At 44.2% G+C, this 24,184-nt stretch overlaps 1 protein-coding gene across 1 annotated transcript; it reads left to right on the forward strand.

Moving 5' to 3' along the window:
• Nucleotides 1–1,385: 1,385 nt before the first annotated feature.
• On the forward strand, nucleotides 1,386–24,158 carry THSD1 (thrombospondin type 1 domain containing 1; the record flags this gene model as incomplete). The annotated part of the gene is made up of 3 exons (XM_079721763.1): nucleotides 1,386–1,443; nucleotides 4,951–5,916; nucleotides 22,548–24,158. The coding sequence occupies 3 exons, from the start codon at nucleotides 1,386–1,388 to the stop codon at nucleotides 23,900–23,902; spliced, it is 2,379 nt and encodes a 792-aa protein (XP_079577889.1). The 3' UTR covers nucleotides 23,903–24,158.
• Between the last annotated feature and the right edge of the window lie 26 nt (nucleotides 24,159–24,184).

Below are 24,184 nucleotides of genomic sequence, written 5' to 3' on the forward strand. Positions count from 1 at the left end.
AGAAAGAAAGCTAATAGAGACACACCAATTTCCTTTCCATTGAATTTTTTTTTTTTTAAACACTTTATTTATTTATTTTAAATTAATTTATTATTTATTTTGGCTGTGTTGGGTCTTCGTTTCTGTGTGAAGGCTTTCTCTAGTTGTGGCAAGTGGGGGCCACTCTTCATCGTGGTGCGCGGGCCTCTCACTATCGCGACCTCTCCTGTTGCGGAGCACAGGCTCCAGACGTGTCCATTGAATTTTTGATTATTTCAGTCAGTGCTCTTAATTCCCTTAATTTCTGTCTTATCCGAGGGGATGTGACATACGTATTTTGGGATATAATATACTTATTAAAAATAGATTAACTGCATAATGGAGGGGAATGTAAACATTAAGAAAATATATATTTGTTTATGTTTAGTACCCCATAGTTTCCTAGACTCAAGTATGAAAAATACGGGCTCTTAAATGCCCCGCATCTTATTCTGTTGTCTAATAGTCTGTTTATATCAAAATAAGTGCCTCTTCCCACAAATTATTCTGAACCACAGGCCATCAAAGTCTTCCCTGCCCTCCTAGGTGGTCTGGGAAGATTGCTGCATGAAATCATCCATTTCCTGATGCATGCCAGCCAGCAGCAACAAGTATTGGAAGGCTAACAAAGATGATAGCTGTTACTTGTTTTCTCTTTAGAGTGCCCTAACCAAGGGAAGTCTGGACCACCTGGAGTTCATATTTAATTGCAATAATCTGGGTATCTTTTTTTTTAAAGTTTCGATAGTTTTGATACAGCTCCTAGGCATTAAGAAATGAAGCAATCCAGATAACACACCAATTGTGCAAGAAGGACAGTGTTAATAAACCCATTTGTGGAAGCAAGGCAAGTCTACACAGCACGATGCAAAATGAAAGTTTGGCAAAATTTTAGTCAGTTGATTAACTGGCATATTAACTATGCCAAACATATAAATATGTGAAGATATAATATTATCCAGGTTGGCAAGGAGCTTTGATGAAATTAAGCAGAGAACAACCAACTCTCCACTTAAGGATGTGCTATAAAGGTAAGAGACGTGGTGTTTTGCAGAGATAGTCTTGGTGTTGGGCAGACCTGAAAGCTCTTAGCAGGTGAGCTATAATGGAAGGAAAGGACATGTAAATTACAGATCATTTCCCTGGGGGAACAGTAATGTCCTTGCTGTTTTCTTTTCAGTATTAACTAGGCAGTTTGACTTCTTAGAATGGTTTTGTCATCTCAGGATTACTATTTTATGAATCACACTGAACAGAGCCAACGTTTTTTTGAAGTTCTACTTTCAGGTGTTTTTGAAGAAAAATTCACCATTTGGATGTGAGAAAGGACATGAGGAGACCAAAGACCTGGGATTTTGCTGATCAGAATGAAACAAATGTTGAAAGACTTTTCAAATCTATTGTTGGTGGTGCTCTGTGACTATGGTGAGTGTTGTGTGTACTTATGCTGTGGGTACCAATGAAGAAACATAAATGGAGGGTTTATAAATGCATGGATGTCGATGCCCCTACATGAAGGAGGCAGGGCAGGGACTACAGTGCAGTGCCTTTTAAACTGTGATTCTTGCAACCCTGGATTCTCTTAAGGTTCTGTGTTATTAATTCAAATTTCACTTTAAATACACTCATTTCACAAATTGGAGACAAGCATGTAGCCCTCAGTTCTCTTTGATTGATTTCCTAGTATTTCAGTATTATATGTTTAAACTTCACTCACACACGCAGGAAGTGATGTTTTATATATTGGGGTTCTCCATGAGATTTCACTTGACAAGAGAGTTTGCTGCTGGAATACCTTTGGAACAAATCTGAATTTCAATCCTTGCCAGTTGTGTGCCTTTGTCTAGTTTCTAAATCTCTGTCTGTGCCAGCAATAATATTGACAGGGTTGTTATGATGATAAGATAAACTCAAGAATGTGAAATGCCTGAATGTCTGAGCACATAGTAGGTGCTTAATGTTAGTTTTCTTCATTCATCTTGATTCAACTAAAAATTCATTTCTCAGAGAGTTTTATGCAACTACTGAAACAGTAGATTCAACCATATAATACCCACCAGTTTTCTTTTGATGATTTCCAAGTATTTCAGACATCTAAGCAGTTGGTGGTATGAGAGTGGAAACTGTTTTCAAATTGATGAAGAAATTATCATCCAAGAGACAGAGAATCCTGGCTCGTGTAATATCGGTTGGATGGACCAGAGTGTGTACTGTTACTTTTGTCCAGTGAGTCTCCTCCCTCAGTCTTTTATTTTTTAAGAAGTTTATTTAAGCAAAAAGACACTTGACTTGCAGAGAACCAATCTGGGATCATTTCTTTTAAAGTCCTTTATCCCTACTTAAAAATAGATTGCTCTATATGTAACAGCCTCATTCAAAAAATTATAAAAGCTTGCTTTGTTTCATAATGATAAAGACATCAAAAATTTCCATTTAAACAGTCTGCAAGGACGTTTGTTATTGTTGAGAGCAGTATATCTTACTGCAATATAAAAATAAAAGTTGACTGAGCATAAAATAGAGCATACAAGTTGAGTACAAAGGCTACTGCTGGAAAAGGAGGTATTTTCATAGACCTGGATTTTTTTTTCTCTTCTCCATTTGATTTTGATCAAAATATACCATTACCAGTTAGTGTTTTTTCTTTTTTAAAGCAACCTGCTTATATTGAGACACCGGTTCCTTTAAATACAATAAAGGAATGGGGAGAGAGGAAATGAAAGAATGGAGAAAACTGTACTATAGTAGTCAGGATGTGGTACAACCAAATTGTAGTTTTCTAAATGAGTGTATTCTTGTCTGTAAAAGCAAGAGTTTGAGAGTAAAGCAGCAAGTTCCCTCTTCAGTACACACCTCCTTTCTGCTGCTGTTGGAACCCATCCATTGCAGTCTGTTTCCTCCATTTCCAAAGGGCCATGTGTGTCTCTTTCATCGACAGGCTGCCCATCAAATCAGAATCTGATCTGCCTCATCGGTATCCGTCATTGACAGTTCATTAGTTAACTAAGTGCGGTGTGCCTCTCACTCTTAAAATGCATCACAGAACCATTCTGCCCCATCAGATTCAAATGAATATGAGCTTTGTTCTCGGTCCTTTGTTCTCAGCAGTCCTTCCTGGGCTACTGTGAGTACTGGAAGCTCTTCAGCCACCTGTTCACAAAAAAGTATCAGGTCCACCCTGAACAAGCACACAAGCTGCACCGAAAGGAGCCGCCTTTGGATGAGCTGTCTCCGTCCAAAAGGGAGTGTCCCTCAATTTCTGTACTGACTAAAATGAAAACAAAACAAAACAAAACAACTTTATCCTATTAAGGTTTTCAAGCAAGTGCTGATTAAGCATTCAGGTCTATCCAAGTTTTATATATTTTATTTCACCTCATCTTAAATAAGAAATGGGTGAAGTGCTGAGCTAATTAAAACAAACCTTTATGTGCCAGTATTTTCATGTGCTGATTCTAATAATCATTTTTTATATCTTTGAATAGTCTATTTTTCTTTTTAAAAAATTTTTATTGGAGTTTAGTTGATTTACAACCTTGTATTGGTTTCTGCTGTCCATCAAAGTGAATCATCGAATAATCATTGATTGAGTATGTTTAAAGACTACCAGCCCAGACAGCATATTGTCCTTTGGACATATATGATATGTACACATTATTATTATTATATTAATATAATATGTTATATTATCATGTATATATAAGAAGACTCATAAATTCATATTTACACATGTTGTTTTTTAAACCAAAGGGCACTGCGGTTCCTTAAATCTAGAATGTTTCTTACCCTAGTCACAGGCCAGCTGATTGATGCATTGCCAGACTCTGTCCCCTTTGATATGTATTTGGACAGGGTTCAAAATAGAAACAGGGATTCTTGTGTGTCTGTGCTCTTCCTACTCTTTACTTCAGCTGCTCTGATGGGTCTCTTTTTAAAAAAACATAGAATTGATCCTAACAGAGTGATACTTGTGGGCCAGTAGTCATCTGTCCTATCTAGGCCAATAGCAGTTACTGTAATGTCATTAAAATTGCTAAGGACAAGCTTAGCTATTCCATAAATGTTCACTCTATCCCTTGAATAACCCATGCAGGATAGAATGTCAACATTTCTTATTCATCTGAAAATTTCTGCCTTATACAAAGGAAAGGCACTGTTTCCTTTACTGGTGAAAATGCTCAAGCACTTGTCTTGAATGTCAGAAAACAGTAACTTAGAAGTTCAGTTGATCGTTGGACAACACGGGGTTTAAGGGTTAAAGGCTCTGATCTTCTGCACAGGTATAATTTATAGTCGGCCCTCTGTATCTGCTGTTCCTCTATATCTGCTATGTGTATCTGCAGATTCAACCAACCACAGATCGTCTAGTACTGTAGTACTTACTACTGAAAAAAATTTGTGTGTGTGTAAGTGAGCCTGTACAGTTCAAGCCCATGTTGTTCAAGGGTCAACTGTATATTTAGGGTCTCCCATTTTAAGTAATCTAGAGCAGTGCGTATTGTAGCATTTAAATCAGGCTTTCTCTCATTTCACTGTAAATCCATTTTCCCCAAATACCTAAACACTTCAATATGCCTAAAATGAGAAAAGTCAAGTGTTGGATTTTTATCATGAGAATTGTCAATTGTTACTCATGCTTATTAGGTTTTCATCACTGATGTATTACATTGTTGACTGTTGTGAATTCAGAGTATTTATCACTAATTCATTATTTTCAACAAAACCATGAAAAATGGAGATGCAGGAACAGAGCCACTTTAGAATGGAAGCAGCTCAGGGCCAAGCTCCCAGAGTCAGCACTCAGCAGCATTTTGCATCATCCTTGACTCAGTTCAAACTTCTCTCGTGTCTGAAATGCTGTTTCCATCGATGTCACCAATAGTGCCGCTCAGATATTCCTTTTTAAAACCCACTCTGACTATTTCCTTTCAGTTCTTGGAGAAGCTGAATATCTCCTTCTGGGGGAACCGCGCCATGTAGCACTAAGCAACAGGACAGTGTCTGTGGATTTCCAGTATTTGGATGGTGCCAATGGGACGCTGAGGAATGTCTCTGTCCTGCTGTTGGAGGCCAACACCAATCAGACTGTTACCACCAAATACCTCCTGACCAACCAGTCCCAGGGGACCCTCGAGTTTGAGTGCTTCTACTTCAAGGAGGCCGGCGACTACTGGTTCATGATGACTCCGGAAGCCACAGACAGCAGCCCTCCCGTCCCCTGGTGGGAGAGGAGCGCCTTTCTGAAAGTGGAATGGCCTGTCTTTCATGTTGACCTGAACAGGACATCCAAGGCGGCTGAAGGCACCTTCCAGGTGGGCCTTTTTACCAGTCAGCCGCTGTGCCTGTTCCCCGTGGACAAGCCCGACATCTTGGTGGACGTCATCTTCACCAACAGCCTTCCAGAGGCAACAATGAGTCAGGGCCAGCCGCTGGAGATAAGGGCTAGCAAGAGGGCAGAACTCGCTCAAGGCCAGTGGGTTGAGTTTGGCTGTGCACCTGTGGGGCCAGAAGCCTATGTCACTGTGGTGCTGAAGCTGCTTGGCCGAGGCTCGGTCATTACGTCCACAGGCCCCATTGACCTGGCCCAGAAGTTTGGATACGCACTGTTGATGGCGCCAGAGCTCACGTGTGAGTCCGGGGTGGAGGTGAGGGTGCTGCCCCCGCCATGCATCTTTGTCCAAGGGGTGATCGCTGTCTTCAAGGAAGCCCCCAGACGCCCTGGGGAAAGGACCATTCAGCTGGCTGAAAACAGTCTGACCTTAGGAGAAAGCAGAACAGTATTCAACTGCACTTTGTTTGACATGGGGAGGAATAAATACTGCTTTGACTTTGGCGTTTCAAGCAGAACCCGGTTTCCTGCAAAGGAGAAGGAGTGCATGCTAATTCAGAGGAATATAGGTTGGTATTGAGATTTTAAAGCAAATTTTTTTTTATCAAATTGGTGGCTTCATGCAATCAAAATTATTATTTTGAATTTAGGTGAACTTGATTTTCTATGAACTGTACCATCATTTTTATGGTTCACTCCTCATAATGTCCCAAATGGCATTAGCATCCTTATCTGAAAAATGAAGAGTACTGGTTAGCATACCCAGCTCACTCCTAACTAACCGCTCCAGGTCTTAGTTTCCCCATCAATAAAGTGGGGATAATAAGAGTATCTACCTCAGAGAGTTGTAAGAATTGAGTGAAATCAATGTGTACAGTTCTTAGCACAGTGCCTGGCAGGTTGGAAGCAGTGATAAACGTCAGCTATTATTACATTGTATTTTTTTTTATGTTTGTTAATTTAATTTTTATTTTACATTGGAGTATAGTTGATTTACAATATTGTGTTAGTTTCAGGTATACAGCAAAATGATTCAGTTAGACATATATATATACACACACACATATATATATATCTGTTCTTTTTTCAGATTCTGTTCACATATAGGTTATTACAGAATATTGAGTAGAGTTCCCTGTGCTATACAGTAGGTCCTTGTTGATTATCTATTTTATATATAGTAGTAGGTATATGTTAATCCCAACCTCCTAATTTATCCTTCCCCCACCCTGACCTTTCCCCTTTGGTAACCATAAATTTGTTTTTGAAGTCTGTGAATCTGTTTCTGTTTTGTAAATAAGTTCATTTGTATCATTTTTTAGATTCCACATATAAAGTGATGTCATATGATATTTGTCTTTCTCTGCCTGACTTACTTCACTTAGTGTGATCATCTCTAGGTCCGTCCATGTTGCTGCAAATGGCATTATTTCATTCTTTTTTTGTGGCTGAGTAATATTCCATTGTATATATGTACCACATCTTCTTTATCCATTCCTCTGTCGATGGACATTTAGGTTGCTTCCATGTCTTGGCTACTGTAAATAGTGCTGTCATGAACATTGTGGTGCATGTATCTTTTTGAATTATGGTTTTCTGTGGATATATGCCCAGGAATGGGATTGCTGGATCATATAGTAGCTCTGTTTTTAGTTTTTTAAGGAGCTTCCATACTGTTCTCCATAGTGGTTGTACCAATTTACATTCCTACCAACAGTGCAAGAGGGTTCCCTTTTCTCCATACCCTCTCAGCATTTATTGTTTATAGACTTTTTGATGATGGCCATTTCTGACCAGTGTGAGGTGATAACTCGTTGTAGTTTTGATTTGCTGTTCTCTAATAATTAGTGATGTTGAGCATCTTTTCATGTGCTTTTTGGCCATCTGTATGTCTTCTTTGGGAAATTTCTATTTAGATCTTCTGCCCATTTTATATTGATTTGTTTGTGTGTTTTGATATTGAGCTGTATGAGCTGTTTGTACAGTTTGGAGTTGGTCACTTCGTTTGCAAATATTTTCTCCCATTCTGTGGGTTGTTTATTCATTTTGTTTATGGTTTCCTTTGCTGTGCGAAAGCTTTTAAGTTTAATTCGGTCCCTTTTGTTTATTTTTGTTTTTATTTTCATTACTCTAGGAGGTGGATCCAAAAGGGTATTGCTACGATTTATGTCAAAGAGTGTTCTGCCTATGTTTTCCTCTAAGAATTTTATAGTATCCAGCCTTACATTTAGGTCTTTAATCCATTTTGAGTTTATTTTTGTGTATGGTGTTAGAGAATGTTCTAATTTCATTCTTTTACATGTATTTAAAAATTCTGTTATTACATCATATGGCAAGTCCATGGCAAGTATGATCAGAATTCAAAGCTAAATCCCAAATTGTACTTAGTAGCTTTTCACTTCCTCTAGGACGTCCTCAAACATGTCTCTTTCCTCTCACCTCCTTCATTATAAGAACGAAGCCTCTTTAGTGAGGGTTCAAAGCAAGATTTCTAAAAACTTCTTTAAATTTTGAATTCTCTGCATAGCGGCCTCCCTAATCACAAAGAAGTGGGGTTATTACAATTCCATCCATGCCCCAGGCTCCTCTTTGCGTTTCTTTCCCTTTTCCTGGGTGCAAGCCTGGTGCTGGCAAGAGGTTAATCTGGCAGGGATTGTGCTGATCATTTACACGTGCTCTTATTTCCGTCCCCGCTAAGCCTGTGCTCCCTGACGGCCCAAGCCTCTGAGCAGCTTCAGTGCCCCACGTGTTTCTTGCTCCAAATTCACTCACTCCTTCTTCTTAGAAGTCCCTTTCCTTTGACTCTCTCCCCACCCACTGGCCACTTCCCTGCTTGCACTTACCTCTCTCTCCAGCCTAGATTCCGTGGCCCATCCCTTTAATCACTCTCCGACCAATACCCTAAACACCTCTGCCCCGATATCCTTCTGATCGCACCCAGCCACCCCCCGGCTCTGCGTGGATCCAGCCACCTGCCAGCCGCCCTCTACACCCGGGCAGGCCGGGCCTCCACCCTCCCCTGGGTCCACCATGCTGCCCACCCTGCTACTCACTGTGCTCCTGCCCTGCACAGCAGCCCTTTCGGCCCTCTTCTGATCTCCTCGGACCTCACCCCTGCCCCTGCCTAACTCTCTGAGCTGACTCGGCTCCGGCCACACAGAGCAGCGGGAAGCCATCAGGTGCGAGCTCCCACCAAAATATCCGTAAGCCTGCAGGCAGCCATCCCACAATCTCCCCCTCCTTTGCTGTCCCCAGGGAAGCAGTGTCATTCCTCCAGTACCAGGTCAACCCTCCCCCGCACTGTGGGTCCCAGCCCCTCTGCTCTGTTGGGAACTTTCTGTTAACCATCTCCCCCGTCTCTAACCGTCCCTTCTTTACTGGTTCATTCCCATCAACTTCGAAATGTACTTAGTTGTCTCATCTAAAAACGAAACAAAATCACCCCTCATCCCCTGGTTCTCCCCCAGAGCACAGCCTCTTTCTCTCATCTTCCTTTTATAGCCCCGATTCTTGAAAAAGCCACCTGTACTTTGGGGTTTATTTCCTCACCCCCCCATTCACTTTTCAACCCACTCCAAACCCACACCCCTCCCCTGCAAACGCTCTCACTAAAGCAGCCAGCGAATGACTTCCAGGTCCCAAACTCTGGGGACGCTTTCCAGTCCGTATCTTCGTTGACCTTGATTCTGTGACATTACACTTGCCTTGTTTACCTCCTGCCTCCCTGGCTGTTCCTTCCAGGTCTCCTTTGCCGGTTGGTTCCATGACCCCATCGCATCCCTTAAGGCTTGGACTTCGGCATCCTGTACTAGAACCTCAGCATTTTTCATTCTTCACACAATCGCTAGGTGATCGCTGTCCTGATGCTGATGACTCCATACTGGTATCTCTCCCCTGCATCCAAGTGCTGAATAGCTGTCACCCCCCAGATGTCTCCCAGGCACCTCGAAAGCAGCATATCTGAAACTGGACTCATCACCTCACCCCCTAAGCCTGCTCCTCAGTACAGGACTGCACCCCATCTCATTGTTCAAACCCCAAACCCAGGAGCCTTCCTCTCCTTCACTTCCTATGAATAAATCACTAGGTCCTATGGATTTTGTCTCTTCAAAAAATCTCTGTCTCAATCTCTGCACATCTCTCCATTTCCACTGATACCGCTTGGTTCCCTCCCTCCGTCCACTTCATTCTCTCAAGGCAGCCAGAGAGGGACTGTTGAAAATTCAGGTCAGCTGAGGCTATTCCCTTGCTGAAAACGTATCAGTCACCTCACTTGACACCTCAGTCTTATGAGGATGGGCATCCACGTATGGGCTGGAGACTGGGCAGCCCTCCTCCCACCTTCACTGGGTTAACATTAACCCGTCCCCCAGGTCTCCTCCTGGGTGACTCTTCCTCAACCCCAGACTAGGTAAGCTCCCCGCTGTACACTGGCCCAGCATCCGTAGTTCCTCTTTCATGGCATTTATCACTTCTGTCATTGCTCGTTCAGGGTCTTTCTCCCCACGTTTCTCCCCTGCCCCACCCTGCCCCCAGATTGGAGAAGCTCCTTTGGCGACACAAGCCGACTTGGGCTGCCAGGAAGCTATTTATGATCTTTATTTGGCCCGCTTTGTACACCTGCCACATGAACAGGTACTCAGTACATGTTTATTAAAGTGAAAATTGCACTCTGATGTCTGAGCTAGGTATCAGTGGACAAACAATTATGTTAATCATTCAAGATATGCTTGCCGTTTCAAAAGAATGTATTGCTTAGAGGGAAAAAAAATTCTAATGGACTGAATTTAGTGGAAGCAAACCAAGGGGAGTAAAGGAATTCGGGCCACGTGATGAAAGACCTTGGGAGCAGGAGGTCTTTGTGTTGGTTCTCCCTGGGAAGGAGCAGAACAGGAAGTGATGCTCTGTGTCTAGGCTGAGGGCGCTCAGGGCTCCCTGTGGGGCTGCAGCAACTAGACACGACCGGGCAGTAGGGCTGGAAGCAGTACCTCGAGGGGCTGAACATTCCTGGAGACCCCAGATTCTCTGTGTGGCCGCCCAACAGGGACTCTGTTTGGTTAATCAGTGAAATTGATGCCAGTGGTGGGAAACTCCGTGCCTTTGTGTTTTTAGTATAAAAGTTTATAACTAAATCGAGTTCTTTTCAGTTTCCATTTAAATGGACAGCTCTGACCAGTAAAGACTGGTTTTTTTTTTTTGCCAAATGGCATCATTCAGGAACCCCATTGAACCTACCATGAGGTGTGACCCACCGACTCACAATGAATTTCTCATCAGTTCCTTTTGGAAGGGGAATAAAGGGTTTGATATGTTTGTCTCTTTTTCCAAATACGTCTTAGGACCTTAAAACCATAAATACTGATTTACAGCAAAAAGATGTCAAACATGATTATTTGTGACCTTCATTTATCCTACTTAGTATGAATGTTTATGTGTTTCTCTGCAGAAGCGTTCATGTGTGTGATTATGGGATGCTGCTAGGGGAGTATTAGTAATATCTGGCACAGGCGCTGTAATAACATGCAAAAGTCTGAATTGAGAAATTCTAAATTCTGAACTCATCTGCCCCAAGGTTGTCAGATAAGGGATAATGGACCCTGCATCTCAATGCAAAATATGTATTTAGGACAAAGTTGAGAATTAATGATAGAGGATATAAATTCATAGTCACATAATTTTTTTTACTTAGTTTTTTTGACAAGTAAAAATTGTATATATTTAACACATAATTTTCTTGATAATTTAAATTTGTTGGCCATCTTCTTGTTTCTCTGATTAGATGGTCTTGTTTTTCCTTCACAACGTGACTGAACAAGAGCTTTTTACCAAGAAGAGGAGTACTGTCATCCTGTCATTTGCTTCTTATTTGCAGGCGCTTAATTATTGTCTCATCTGTAATTCTTGCCAGAATCTTTATAAGCCATTTGTCCACTTAATTCACCTAAAACTAGAAAATATAATTTAATATAAGCAGGCCCTTAGGTAGTTTAATACTCCACAGTTCTCTGAAAGTGAATGAACTGGTAAACCCTTCCACCTGGTGTAACTCCTGCTCTTCCTTTGGGATTTTTTTTTTTTTTTTTTTAGAATAGCTGACATACTGTATGTGACTTTCTGACTTAATAACTTTGCACCAAGAACTGCTCTAAGTGCTTTATGAATATTAACCCATTTAATCCTTATAATAACCCTATGAGTTAGGCTTACTGTATTGTCAATTTTAGAGGTGAAGAAATGAGGCACAGAAAGGTTAAGTAACTTTTCCAAGGTTGGTGGCTTACCCACTACTGGTGGTTAGACTGGCTTGAGCATTTGCTATTCCCACTATTCCATGCTGGCTCCCATATAATCATCTATCAATCTAGATATTAAACAATATGAAACTTTTAGATCAAAAAAAGTTCCAGTATTTTCCTCCTCATCTCATTGGTTCATCTTGTGCTTCCCACCCCTCCTGAAAGACATGTAACCCACTTTGGAGCCCACTGGCCCAGGCCTAAGCATGATTGGTCTAATATGAATGAGCCTGTGCGGGGCACAGAAAACCTGAACTGCTTATCCAGGTGCCTGTGTTCCCACTGCTGCTTTTGGCTACTTACTCATGTCTATAGAATTCTTTCTTTTTTTGTATATTTTATAATAACGTTTTTTTTTTAATAGAATTTTCTTCTAAGGATGTTTTGTTTAGTTACTTTAGTCTCTTGAGTGAAATATCTTGCAGATGTGAATATTTCATACTCCGTATTCCTTCAAATATTCTTGGGCGTGGAAACAAATCTCCCTTTTCTTATTCCAGACACATTTTGCTCATTCAGAATTAATATCCTCTAGAGTGGCCTGAAAGACATTTATCCTGGTCAAACAGGTTTGTTGCGCAGTGGGAGTGCATGTATGGACATCTAAACAGGACAAGACAAAGCAGCCTTTCACTCATGATGTAAGACTACTGTTCAGAATAGTGGTCATCTTATTCTTCATTTGTAACATGTGAACTATAGCTAGCCAATGAGTTCCCGTTTTGCCAAGTATTTTCCTCAGTGTTATTAACAGAAATCTTCAGGGAACAAATAAAGGTATTTAAGACATTTTTAAAATTTTGGCTGATGAAATCTGTTCATTGCTTTATTTGAGTGATTTCCCCTGTTTTCTGTTCGATTAATTTGGTTTAGCAGTAAAAGAACCTAAAACTTAGTTTAAATGTTTATTTTTTAAATTGTTGATGATCCTGCCGGCCATAATTTTACTTTCAAAGGAAAAAAAACACATTTCAAAGTGAGATTTTTGACATTAAGATTCATGCTTTTATCAAACCTTTGATTTTTTTTTTTTCCTGGTGCCCACTAATGGAATTTTTGTTTTTAGTTTGACAAATGACTTTATGTATTTAAATAATGTCTAAATAAAGTAAAAGGAGAGTTAAGAAAGAATAAAAAAAGGATTCTCAGCTTTTGTAATTCTGCCTTTTGTGGTCTTAAATATGAGCACAAGAGAAGGATAAACTATGTGTTGACTTTTCAATTTAGATTTCACAGTAGTGGAATTCCCAGTAAATTTTTCAAAAAATAAATCACAATACTTTAGCTCAGAGAGACTTAATATGAGATTCCCAAAGCTTTGCAAGCACTGGGAGCTCAGTGCCTCAACAGCTCTGAAGCTTGAGGACAAAGCTGGCTTGTTGTTCTGCTATTTGAGGAGCCACAGAGTGATCTGGGAGGCACAGAACCAACATTGTGTTCAGCTGGACCTCTGGGTGGAACATAATTACCACACCTCAGCTGATGTTGGTCCAGGACACTGGTTTGTAATGCTCACACTCTTGTGACAATCCGAGACTTTTAATTGCTGTAAAGAAGTCATATTCCATGACTCATTCCAAAAATTGCACCACTTGGCTCACCTGAGAATGTAACTGCCCTGCATGTTTTCCATATGTTTTTGTAGTGCTTTGTATACCCTTGACTGCATTGTGAGTTTTTGTCCATAACGATAAAGAGAGACTTTTATGCAGAGGATATCTTGTGCCTAGTGTGGGCATGACCTGGTAGGTCTTGGGATTGGATGGGTGCTCACAGAGAAGGGACTTTAGGATAATTATTTGTAGGGAATTATTCAATTATTCTCTCTGGCAGTGATTACTTATATGCTTGGAAGAGATGTTTGCATTTGTCAATCAATAATGACTGTTCTGGGAATGTTTTGTAGTATGTATTTTGAAGCTCTGGTGTTAGTCACATCCCTGTTTATGGTTGTTAAGGCAGCTGGCTGAATTGACCCTTTGGTCATTATGTAACATCCCTCTTTATCTCTGGTAATACTCCTTGTTCTGCAGTCTGCTTTGTCTGATATTAATAAAGCCACTCTAGTTTTCTTTTGATTAATGTTTATAAGGTATAACTTCTCCCACCTTTTTACTTTTAACCTATTTATGTATTTATATTTAAAGTGAGTTTCTTCTGAACAGCATATAGTGGGGTCATGCTTTTTTATCCAGTCTCACAAGCTCTGTCTTCTAATTGGTGTTTAGATTGTTTATATTTAGTGTAATCCTTGTATGGTTAGATTGAGATCTACCATCTTGGTAGTTGTATATTTTTTCCATCTGTTCTTTGTTTCTTTTTCCTCTTTTCATCTGCCTTCCTTTGGATTAGTTGACTATTTTTTATGAATTACTTTAACCACATTATTGGTTTATTATTTATACCTTAAAATATTTATTAGTGGTTGTCCTAGAGCTTACAGCATATATTTTTAATTACTCTCAGTCTACCTTCAGATAATATCTTGCTTCATGTATAGGGTAAAGACCTTATAACAGTACAATTCCAATTCGTTTCTCCCATTCTTTGAATGATTGTTATACATTTTACTTTATGTATGGTATAAACACATAATACATTGCTACTGTTTTGCTTTAGATCATCAATTATATTTTAGAGCATTTAAAAATAAGAAGAAAATTTTATCTTTACCTCTATAAATGCTAATTCTAGCACACTTAATTCCTTTATGTTGATTGATGCAAGTTTGCCTGGTATCACATTCCTTCTGCTTGAAGAATTTTCTTTGAACATTTTTTATAGTGAAGGTCTGTTGGTAGAATTAATTAATTCTCTTAATTTTCATTCATCTGAAAAAGACTGTATTTTTCCTTCATTTTTGAAAGATATTTTCACTGGATATGGAATTTGGGGTTGGTGGTGTTTTCTTCAGTACTCTAGAGACGTCACTCCGTTATCTCCGGCTTGCATGATGCGAAGTGTGCTATAATTCAGATTTTTATTCTTCTGTATGTGATATAATTCCACCTCGCCCCCTCTCTCCCTCCACAGCCTTCAAAGTTTTCTATTTATGTTTAGTTTTTAGCAGTTTGAGTGTAGTGTGTTTAACTTTTTTGTTTGTTTGCTTTTTTGTGTTTATACTGCTTCATGTTTTCTGAGCATCTTGGATGTGGTTTGGTGTCTTTCATTACTTTTTGAGAATTCTTGGACATTAGTCTCTTTTTCTTCTGGGATTCTAGTCATATGTATGACAGACTATTTGATATTGTCCCACAACTCTTAGGTATTCTGTTCTGTTTTATTCACTCTTTTTTTCCCTCTCTCTCTTTGTGTCTCAGTTTGAGTGATTTCTGTCGATATATATTCAGTTTCACTGTTTCTTTCCTCAGCTCTGTTGAGTCTGTTGATGAGCCTCTAGAAGGCATTCTTCATCTCTGTTGCCATGCTGTTAATTTCTAGCATTCCGATGAACTCTATTTAGTTTACAATTCTCTGATGAAAATTTCCATCTGTTCATGCATCTTATTCACATTTTCCACGAAAACTTTAACATATTAATCATAGTTAATCTCTCTCTCTGACAGTTCCAGTATCTGGGTCACATCTGAGTCTGGTTATCTTAATTACTTGGATATTTTATTGTTTTTTTCTTGCTTCTTTGTATGTCTCATAATTTTTGGTTGAAAGTTGGACATTTTCTTAGAACTGTAGACACTGATAAATAGCATGTATGCCTGGAAATTGGCATACCCTATTTATGCTAGGACTTTAGTGTGGAGATTGGGTCAGTATAATAAGGAATTGAGCTGTGTTTGAGTTTTTGCTATTGCTGTGGCTATCCTCAGTGCACGATCGAGTTCAAAATTTTCTAATGTTGCTTTGTGTTTAGGGTAGGAGTTGGGTTGCCAGAGGGTTTTGTCCATACTTCTGTTGCACCCTCAACTTTAGGTTTGAGCCTGCACATCAGAAAGGCTTTTCCTTGTCACTCTTGCCTCTCCCCCAGCAGTAGACTCTTGTTATTTGATACTTGGTAATTGCTAGCCTGGAGCAGGGTGGGTGTTAGCTGATGGAAGTGGAAGAACATCTTCTTGTTCTGGTTCAGCCTTAGTCTTAGGCAAGCGCTCTGCCTCTGAGTCTCAAGGATGGGGCTTTGTCATGATCCTGCCCCTTGCCGCTGGTAGAAGCTGTCTATTAGTCTGGGCCCAGGGTCTTTCCTCCTCCTCTCTAGGGGTGAAAGATTTTCTTTTTTTTCCATTCCTTGGCAGCACTAGGTTTCAGCTGCTGCTCTTAGAGTTTCTGCCCTGTCTCCAGTGGTTGGGCTTTGGTTGATAGAGCAGATGGGGAGGAGGATCTGGGTGAGGTTTGTGTCTTTTCCACAATGCTTCTCCTCCCCTCCTTGGCCTCCACCATGAGGGAGGCTCTCCCTGGTCTTGTGCCTGCCCTCGGTCCTCCTTGTGAAGATCTGGTGAGATCCGTGGAGAAGAGCCTGCAAGTGGGTACAAATTAACAGTTGGGTAGTGTGGCTCCCAGGGGTTCTGTATTCTCACGCTAGCCCACACCAGGCTTCTGGCGGTTCATTATATTTTTAGATGATTTCTCACCAGCTTGTATGAGGCCTGGCATCTGCCCCAGGAAGCGATGTTTGCATCCTGGCTTTCCTTGGAGGAGTCTGTCTTTCCTTCGAATTCAGGCCATTTGGTCGTCCTGTGACCTTAGCTCTCTGAAGAGTTCTAGAAAGGTTGATATTTTGCAGATTATACAGCTTTCCTTTGTTGTAGGGGGAGCAGCAACATTCCAGCTTTCCACTTCTTTGGGAATGTTCTTCTTTACTGACTTTTCAAAGCCTGAGGTTTGAGTTTTGCTGCTTCATTTGGGTGCAGTTAAATTCTGATTCTCAAGTGAGCTAGCATTAAAAGCCTGGCCGATGTCCTTGCAGAAACTTGGGGACTGTGGCAGCCGTGGAGCCAGTGTAGTGCCACGTGTGGGGACGGCGTCAGAGAGCGTCGCCGCCTGTGCCTGCCCTCCTCCCGCTCCCGACCTGGCTGCCCTGGAATGTCCTCGGAGAGCTCCCCGTGTTCCCTGGAGGACTGTGCGGGTAGGTATCCATCCTCCTTCGCAAGCCTCTTCCCAGAGAGACTGTCGATCCCAGACCTGCCTGACAGTCGCCAGTCTGAGTTCAGGAGTGGACGCGACGCTCTGTCGCTGCTGCTTCTGTCTGTACAGACTCTGTGCCCTTCAGTGGGTCTGCGACTGGGGTTGTCTTGCCAGGGAGATGACAGGGGACTTAACACGGTCGAAGATGGGGAAATGACCAGGACATCGGTGTAAAGGAAAGATTCAGACGTAGGAAATCATGTTTAAAAAATACAAAAAATGGGAGGGATGATGATTTCTTCCTGATATTTGTTGTTGTTGTTGTTGTTTCTCCCTCCTTTACTTCTCCCCCCAGAAATTGTGGGAAAACATTAAAAAAAGAGTTTTTCTCCTCCTCATCTCTGAGAAGCCCCAGGGAACCAAAATGGACATTATTTGTCCCAAATGGGGCAAGGCACCCTATCTTACCCCCTGAAGGGCTCTGTGTTTATTCTTTTCCCACCCGCCCAGGAGGAGAAGGTGGGGAAGTTCATCTTGCCCTCACCTGGGGGCTGGCCCTTCCTTCATCCTCTGAGCATCTTGAAATGACCGCCACTAGTAGGTGCTCAGTGAGTATTGGAGGTGGGTGGTCTATGGTGTGGTGCTCAGGTCACTCAGTTGGGTTTGCTGCAGCTTACGGGGCTGAATCCCATTCATTTGCCACAGGTTACAATAAAAAAAAGAATCCTTGCTCCTCCCACACACCATCGCCCCTTCAGAGACACAGCCAGCTCCCCATTTAGTTGACCAGCCTTTGCTGTGGTCCTGACCCTTAGGTGAAGTCCTTCTGTTCAGTCTTGACTTCTTCCACTCTCCAATTCCAGGTTGAAGACCATCCCTGGTTCCTTGTCCCTTTGGGATCTGGAGAAGTGTTTTTCTGTCTTTGGTCTCAGAGCACCTTGTAGCCAAGACCACTGGCACCTGACAACACCTTGACCAGCATCCCCACCTGTGACCTTACAAAATTCTTGCTGTCTCCTCTTTCCAGCCCGTGCTGTAGGCCTTGTTCCCTTTATTCCAGCATCCTGAGGACGTTCTCTCTCTGTGATTTTCCTATTACAACCTCAGACCCAGGCTCTTCTCCCAGCCCCCAGCCTACCATCTTCTTTCATCAGCCCTGAGCCCCACCCTGAATCTGTTCTTTCTCCAGTTGTATCTCACACTGTCTTCTAAGGCTCTCTTCTCTGTCTGCCCTTTTCTCTACAAGTCCCCTTACTCTCCACAGCTCCTTCCTTGTGTATAACGTCTTCCTCTCCGTTCTGGGATGGCGTATTGTATTAAGATATTTCATCTAGAGTTCTGTAATGCTCAAATGAATTAAAAATCAACTGCCCCTGGCTTCTACTGTACTTTTAGAAGGGACAACAATATCAACCATTTATTACATTATCTCACTCAAAGCTCACAATAACTCTACAAGGCAAGGATTCTTATGCTGGGCTCAGATCTTGAGAGCTTGCTGCTGCCCGGCATTTTTTCTAAGTGCCTTGCACGTATGAAGTCAGTACATCATTATCTACACATACAGGTGAGGACTTTGCAGCAGAGAGAGAGGGTAAGTCACCTGCCCAAGACCATAAGGCTAGAAAGCAGGGGACTAGATCTGACCTCATACTAAGCTAGCTATCTTGAATACTTTGCCTCTACCTACAGGCCAGTCTAGCTTTCTAAAACCATCTTGGAATTAGCAATCAGTTTTTGAGTCTGTGTGGTATTATTTCATGTTCTGGCATCTTAATCTCTTTAATCCTGGGTGGGAACTGGAAATTCGTACATTATAAATTAGCAGAGAGGGTAAGTGCTACAGGCACCCCTACTTCTACTATAAGTGGTGCTCAGAAAAATAAATGCTGGTGTGGATAAAAATGATCATTTCTTCCAACTGTTCTCTTTTTCCAGTTCAGCCTGTTTTCCACTCCTTGGAAATGTAAAGATCTGTTTGCAGGCTGCTTAGCGTCAGAAAGTCTCCTTCACTTCAAGGAAAAGGGGGAAGACAAGATGAGGCAGAGATGGGTGAGGTCAGCAGCTTTGGGGCTTTTCTCCAGCTGCGGTTTTGAAGGGTTCCAGCCAGAGTCAGGTGTAACAGCTAAGAGGTCCACGTGTACATTTGCAGTGCTGCTACCCACTGACGGAGCAGCCACTGCAGACGAAGACATGATCAGTCAGGGAACAAGTCTTTCATCATTCACCTATTTTCACTTGGTTAAGAGTCTAGAGTTTTGCTTGGCTTTGAAAGGATGTTTTTACGCCAAGGTCTGAGTGAAGTAGTTCTACGTTAATTTGTTCTATCTTGTTTACCACAAAGAGCGGGAGGGTCCAATTGCCATTGCGCCCACGTTCCATCTGATGGGGTGTTGATCAGTTTGCTATTACCTTTTTAATAATGAATCTATCAATGAATATAACATTAATTGAGTACCACCTCTTTGCCAGTTATTGATTGGGGTTGGGAGGATATAGATAAGCCATGTCTCTGGAAGGGGCTTACGACACAGTAGCTCAGCAGACACCAAAGCAGGAGTAGCGTACAGTGCAATAGAAAGGTATCCACAGCTTGCTATGGAAGCTTGTGACAGTCCATGCTGGGAACACCTCTGTTCCTGGAGGAGGTGATATTTGAGCTGAAGATTGAGAGCTGAATAGGCGTCACCGGTGAACTAGGTGAGAAAGGGAATTTTAGCAAATGGAGCAATTGGATGAAAGCTTGGAAGATGATGGCGTATTATGAAACCCAGGGAACCTGGCAAGAGTTGGATGTGGCTGCAGGATTGAGTGTCAGGAGGGAGTGAGAGAAATGAGGCTGGACAGGGGAATTCCCTGGCGGTCCAGTGGTTAGGACTCTGCACTCTCACTGCCGAGGGCCTGGGTTCAATCCCTGGTTGGGGAACTAAGATCCCACAAGCCACACAGCGTGGCCAAAAGAAAAAAAAAGGCACAAAATGAGACTGAACAGGTAGGCAGGGGCCAGATCCCGAGGGCCCTTGAAGACTGGACCTATGTTGTAGAGGGATCTCTTGCCTGTAGTGTGGAGTACAAATCAGAAGGGCCAGGGGTGGCAGCACTGAGGCCTGTTAAGAGGTTTTCAGTGACCCAGGGGGAAAAGGAAGCACTGGCAGTGGGGATGCAGAGGAGAGAAGGGTTCAGAGACTCTGGATGTGGTGAGTGTGGAGAGGGGAGTGTCGCGGGTGAGACCTAGGATTTCAGCGCTGGCAGCTGCAGGACAGCAGCACCATTCCCGTGAGATCAGACGTATCAGAGGAGGCACAGGTTCCGGGGGAAGATGATGAGTCCTGGGCATGTGGAGGTGGAAGTGTCGGTGGGACGTCGATGGAGAGAGCAGAGCTCGTGGAACCAGGATGGGATCTAGCTCTCCCTGGCTCCAAAGTCCATGTTCTTCTCTCCGAATTAGAGAATTGTTGAAACCAAGAAGAGAAACAATCCCAGGAAGGGTCGGACGGTAGCCGATGCTGCAAAGCTCAGGGAATAGCAGGAGGGAACTCCTTTGCATTTGGCTATTAGGTGGTTAATGACCTCGATAGGAGCTGCTCCACTGGAAGCCTGGGGGCAGGTTGCAGGAGCCAGAGGTGACGAGGAGTCAGCACATGTGGACCCTTCTTTCTGTACGTTCCGCTGGGAAGACAAGGAGCGAGATATGGCCGTGGCAGTAGTGAGAGGGTTCTAGAAAGGTCTTTGTAAAGTGCGAAGAGCTTGAACATGTTTCTGTGGAGCTGCACAGAAGAGGAGAAGCTGGAGATAATAGGTACAGAGGGATGATCCGCCTGGAGAAGGGTGGCCTAGAGAGCACCTGGTGGACTCGTCTTTATGGGAAGACACTTCTCCCACTAATTCCCTAGAGAAAGAGGGAAATGGAGACGTGGCTGCTGCTGAGTTTATGGGGGAGGAGAGGATGGCAGAAGAACCTGGGGGTGCACTTGCTTGATAGCTTCTAACTTGTGATCTAGCAGACAGCTGAGGAAGAGGATTAGTGGTAAAACTGTGAAGCACTGTTGTAGGGGATGGAAGAGAGAGGGTTGCTTAGGAACCTGCAGAAGGAGTTGTGGGCAGTCAAGTTTGGGCGCCATCAGCACACAAAGGTTCTGGCCTGCATGGGTGCATTATTTTCTCCACTAGGGCTCAGGGGCCTGGGTGCAGCAGCTGATAATCCACGTGTCTGGATTTTTCTAGGAACAGACTTTTGCTTCTGAGCAGGGGAAGGGATACAGCTCAGTGTTAGGGGTCAGAGAGTTGAGATGATTGACAGCAGAAGGATCTAAGTGATGGATCCTGGGTGTAGGGAGAGAAGCGAGGGCAAAAGGTGGCTGGTGGATGGAGAGAAAATGGACAGGTTGGAGAATCCGATGCTGCAGCGAGGCTGAGTAACCGTTGTATGAATAAGGAGTGAGCGAGAGGGGAGGATACAGCCGGAAAGTGGGCTGTGAAGTTTTAAGGTTTCAGAAGAGGAACAGCTGCAGACAATGGGAAGGTATGGCAGCTTGGAAGGACAGTGAATGGTCCCCGCTATGGGCTGGTGAGGAAGACTGGACCCAGGTGCTAGTAACTGCTGGCTGCCCTGAGGTGGGGCGATGACACAGTTGAGGGAGGGGTAGAGAGGGTGGTCTGGGTGGATGGCGTGGGCGTCAGAAGATTAGAACTTCTACACGGAGGTAAAAAGTCGGCTGAGCTGGCAGCCAGGAATGAGGAGGCTGAGGAACACGCCCTGCTCTGGCTCTGCTTCTGATAAAGCTTCACCCAAGAGTGGGCCGGGGGCGGGGGCTGTGCCCTGAGGGATGGCCTGTCCTCAGGTCAGGCAAGGAGACACACAGTGTTTTGTGGAAAGTTTCTGCATCGTGTGGAGTTTGGTCATAGGTGTCCTATAGGGTGCAGTGGAAAGGGGAAAGGAGAGCAGCGGGAGGATGGAGATGGGGCACAGAACTGGTGAGGGTAAGACTGGGAAGAGGAGATAGAGGACATGTGACTGGAAGGGCTTGAATGGTGAACAGTGACCAAGGAGGAAAGAGGGGTGAGCCCTGTTGGCATTGGGTGGTCTCGGGTTCCCGGGTACTACAGGCTGAGGCCCCAGGTGGCGTCTGAGTCTTGGTGAAACATTTTGATGACCGTGAGACACACCAGTTTGAGAGAGCGGGGAAGAAGAAGAAAAATCAATGCCACGTGGAAGGTAGGAAGTGGAGTGAACAGCTGAGAAAACAAGGGTGAGAAAGCAGAGGCTTCAACACTTAGGAAAGGCAGTTCCTGGACACTGGGAGGGAAAAGTGAGCTGTAGTATATTGCCAGAAGATGTATTTTCACCTATTAATTTCTCTTGAGATGTGCAAATTTAGCTACAACCTGCCTAAACTGTTTTGCATTCCAAGTGTTACACTTGGCAGAAATTTTCCGAGGTGCATCTCAAAGGTGCATTTAATTATAGCTATCCCATGTTTACCTTAAGTGAAAAACCTTGACTTTTACCTTGAAACGTTCCTCATGAGGCTTCTTTGTAGAAAATTGGGGACAGGTGTCAGCCAGAGCCAGTAAGCCAAGGAGTCACCTTGATTGTGGCTCACCTGCTGACCTCGCTTCTACCAGTCTTTGTTTTTCAGCTTGGCTTAAAAGCCTGCCTGCAGAAATATATGTAAGACCAGAAATTCCAGTCCTTGTTTATTTTCCTTCCTTCTTTATTGCTACGTAATTAGAGCAAGCCACTCAGAGACCTTAGACCCAGGCAGAGAAAACGATACTAGAGAATAAATTCGTTCTTCCTTTTTTTTTTTTTTTTTTTTTTTTTGTAGCTTTCCAGCCATCCAGTCCGTCTCCTTTCCAACCCCAGGCTCCCGTGAAGTCCAACAACATCGTGACGGTCACTGGGATATCCCTGTGCTTGTTCATCATCGTGGCCACCGTGCTCATCACGCTGTGGCGGAAGCTGGGCCGCGCCCCCAAGTGCAGCACCCCAGTCCGCCACAACTCCCTGCACGCGCCCGGCTGCCGGAAGAACTCGGACGAGGAGAACATCTGCGAGCTGAGCGAGCCCCGTGGTAGCTTCTCAGATGCGGGCGACGGGCCAGCGGGGAGCCCCGGGGGCCAGGGCATCCCTCTGACCTACCGGCGGAGCGTGCCGGCGCCCCCCGACGACGAGACCTCGGGCAGCGAGAGCTTCCAGTCCAACGCCCAGAAGATCATCCCGCCCCTGTTCAGCTACCGCCTGGCCCAGCAGCAGTTGAAGGAGATGAAGAAGAAAGGCCTGAAGGAGACCACCAAGGTGTACCACGTGTCCCAGAGCCCCCTGACGGACACCGCCATCGACGCCGCCGTCGCCGCGCCCCCGGGAGGCTCCGAGAGCCCCGAAGAAGCCGCGGCGGCCGGCAAGTTCCGCCTCAAATCCCCGTTCCTGGAGCAGCCGCCCGCGGTCGGCGCCGGGGACAGGCCCCCCTCCCGGCTGGACCACCCGCTCTCGCCGGCCAGCTGCGCCGTCAGCCCCAGCCAGAGCCTCCTCCGCAAGTCGCAGATGAGGAGCCACCCCCGGGGGTCCCATTTCCGGAGGACGGCAAGTTTCCACGAGGCCAGGCAGGCCCGACCGTTCCGGGAGCGGAGCCTGTCCACGCTGACCCCCCGGCAGGCCCCCGCCTACAGCTCCAGGAGCCGGACGTGGGACCAGGCGGGAGAGCGAGTCCGGCCCCCGAGTCGAGGCGCCACCCTGTTTCCGGAGAAACGGGACCACTGTCCAGGGGCAGGTGGAAGCAGTGGCCCGTTAAGCCCTTTCCCTAAACCCCACACCCTGGGGCAGCCCAAGAGGAAACCAGACCTGGGGGATCGCCAGGCAGCGTTCGTGGCGGGAGGTGAGAGCACGGAGCCTCACCGGACTCGGAGGGGACCGTCCCCCAGTCACAGGAATGTCTCAAGGAAGCGGCCTTCCTCCCCGGCCCCCAGAGATAGCTACCAGAGGGTCAGTCCTCTGAGCCCTTCTCAGTGTCGGAAAGACAAGTGCCAGAGCTTCCCCGCCCACCCGGAGTTCGCCTACTACGACAACACATCCTTCGGCCTCACTGAGGCGGAGCAGGGGATGCTGGACCTCCCGGGATATTTTGGGTCAAACGAAGAAGATGAAACCACAAGTACGCTGAGTGTGGAGAAGCTGGTCATCTAGACTGAGATCAGCATGAGACTTCACACAACTGGGGTCCTTTGCCCAGCTCAGGGTATCAGCTGCTTGCATTGTTCTGTGGACTGTTTTGTGTAACGATTTGTACAGCAGGACAGGATGTGGGGAGGTGGTAACTGACACCGGTGTCCGCATGTGTTTTAATTCGTAAGGAAGAAGTTATTTATCCGGAGCTTTTCCCTTCGTTATCCTGTTTCTATTGGCTTATTACTACTAACTCTGATAATAAAAATTTAAACAAGAGTGAAATAGGGCTTGGTCTCATGT

Source organism: Hyperoodon ampullatus (genome assembly GCF_949752795.1).
Source record: "Hyperoodon ampullatus genome assembly, chromosome: 16".
Taxonomy (NCBI): Eukaryota; Metazoa; Chordata; class Mammalia; order Artiodactyla; family Ziphiidae; genus Hyperoodon; species Hyperoodon ampullatus.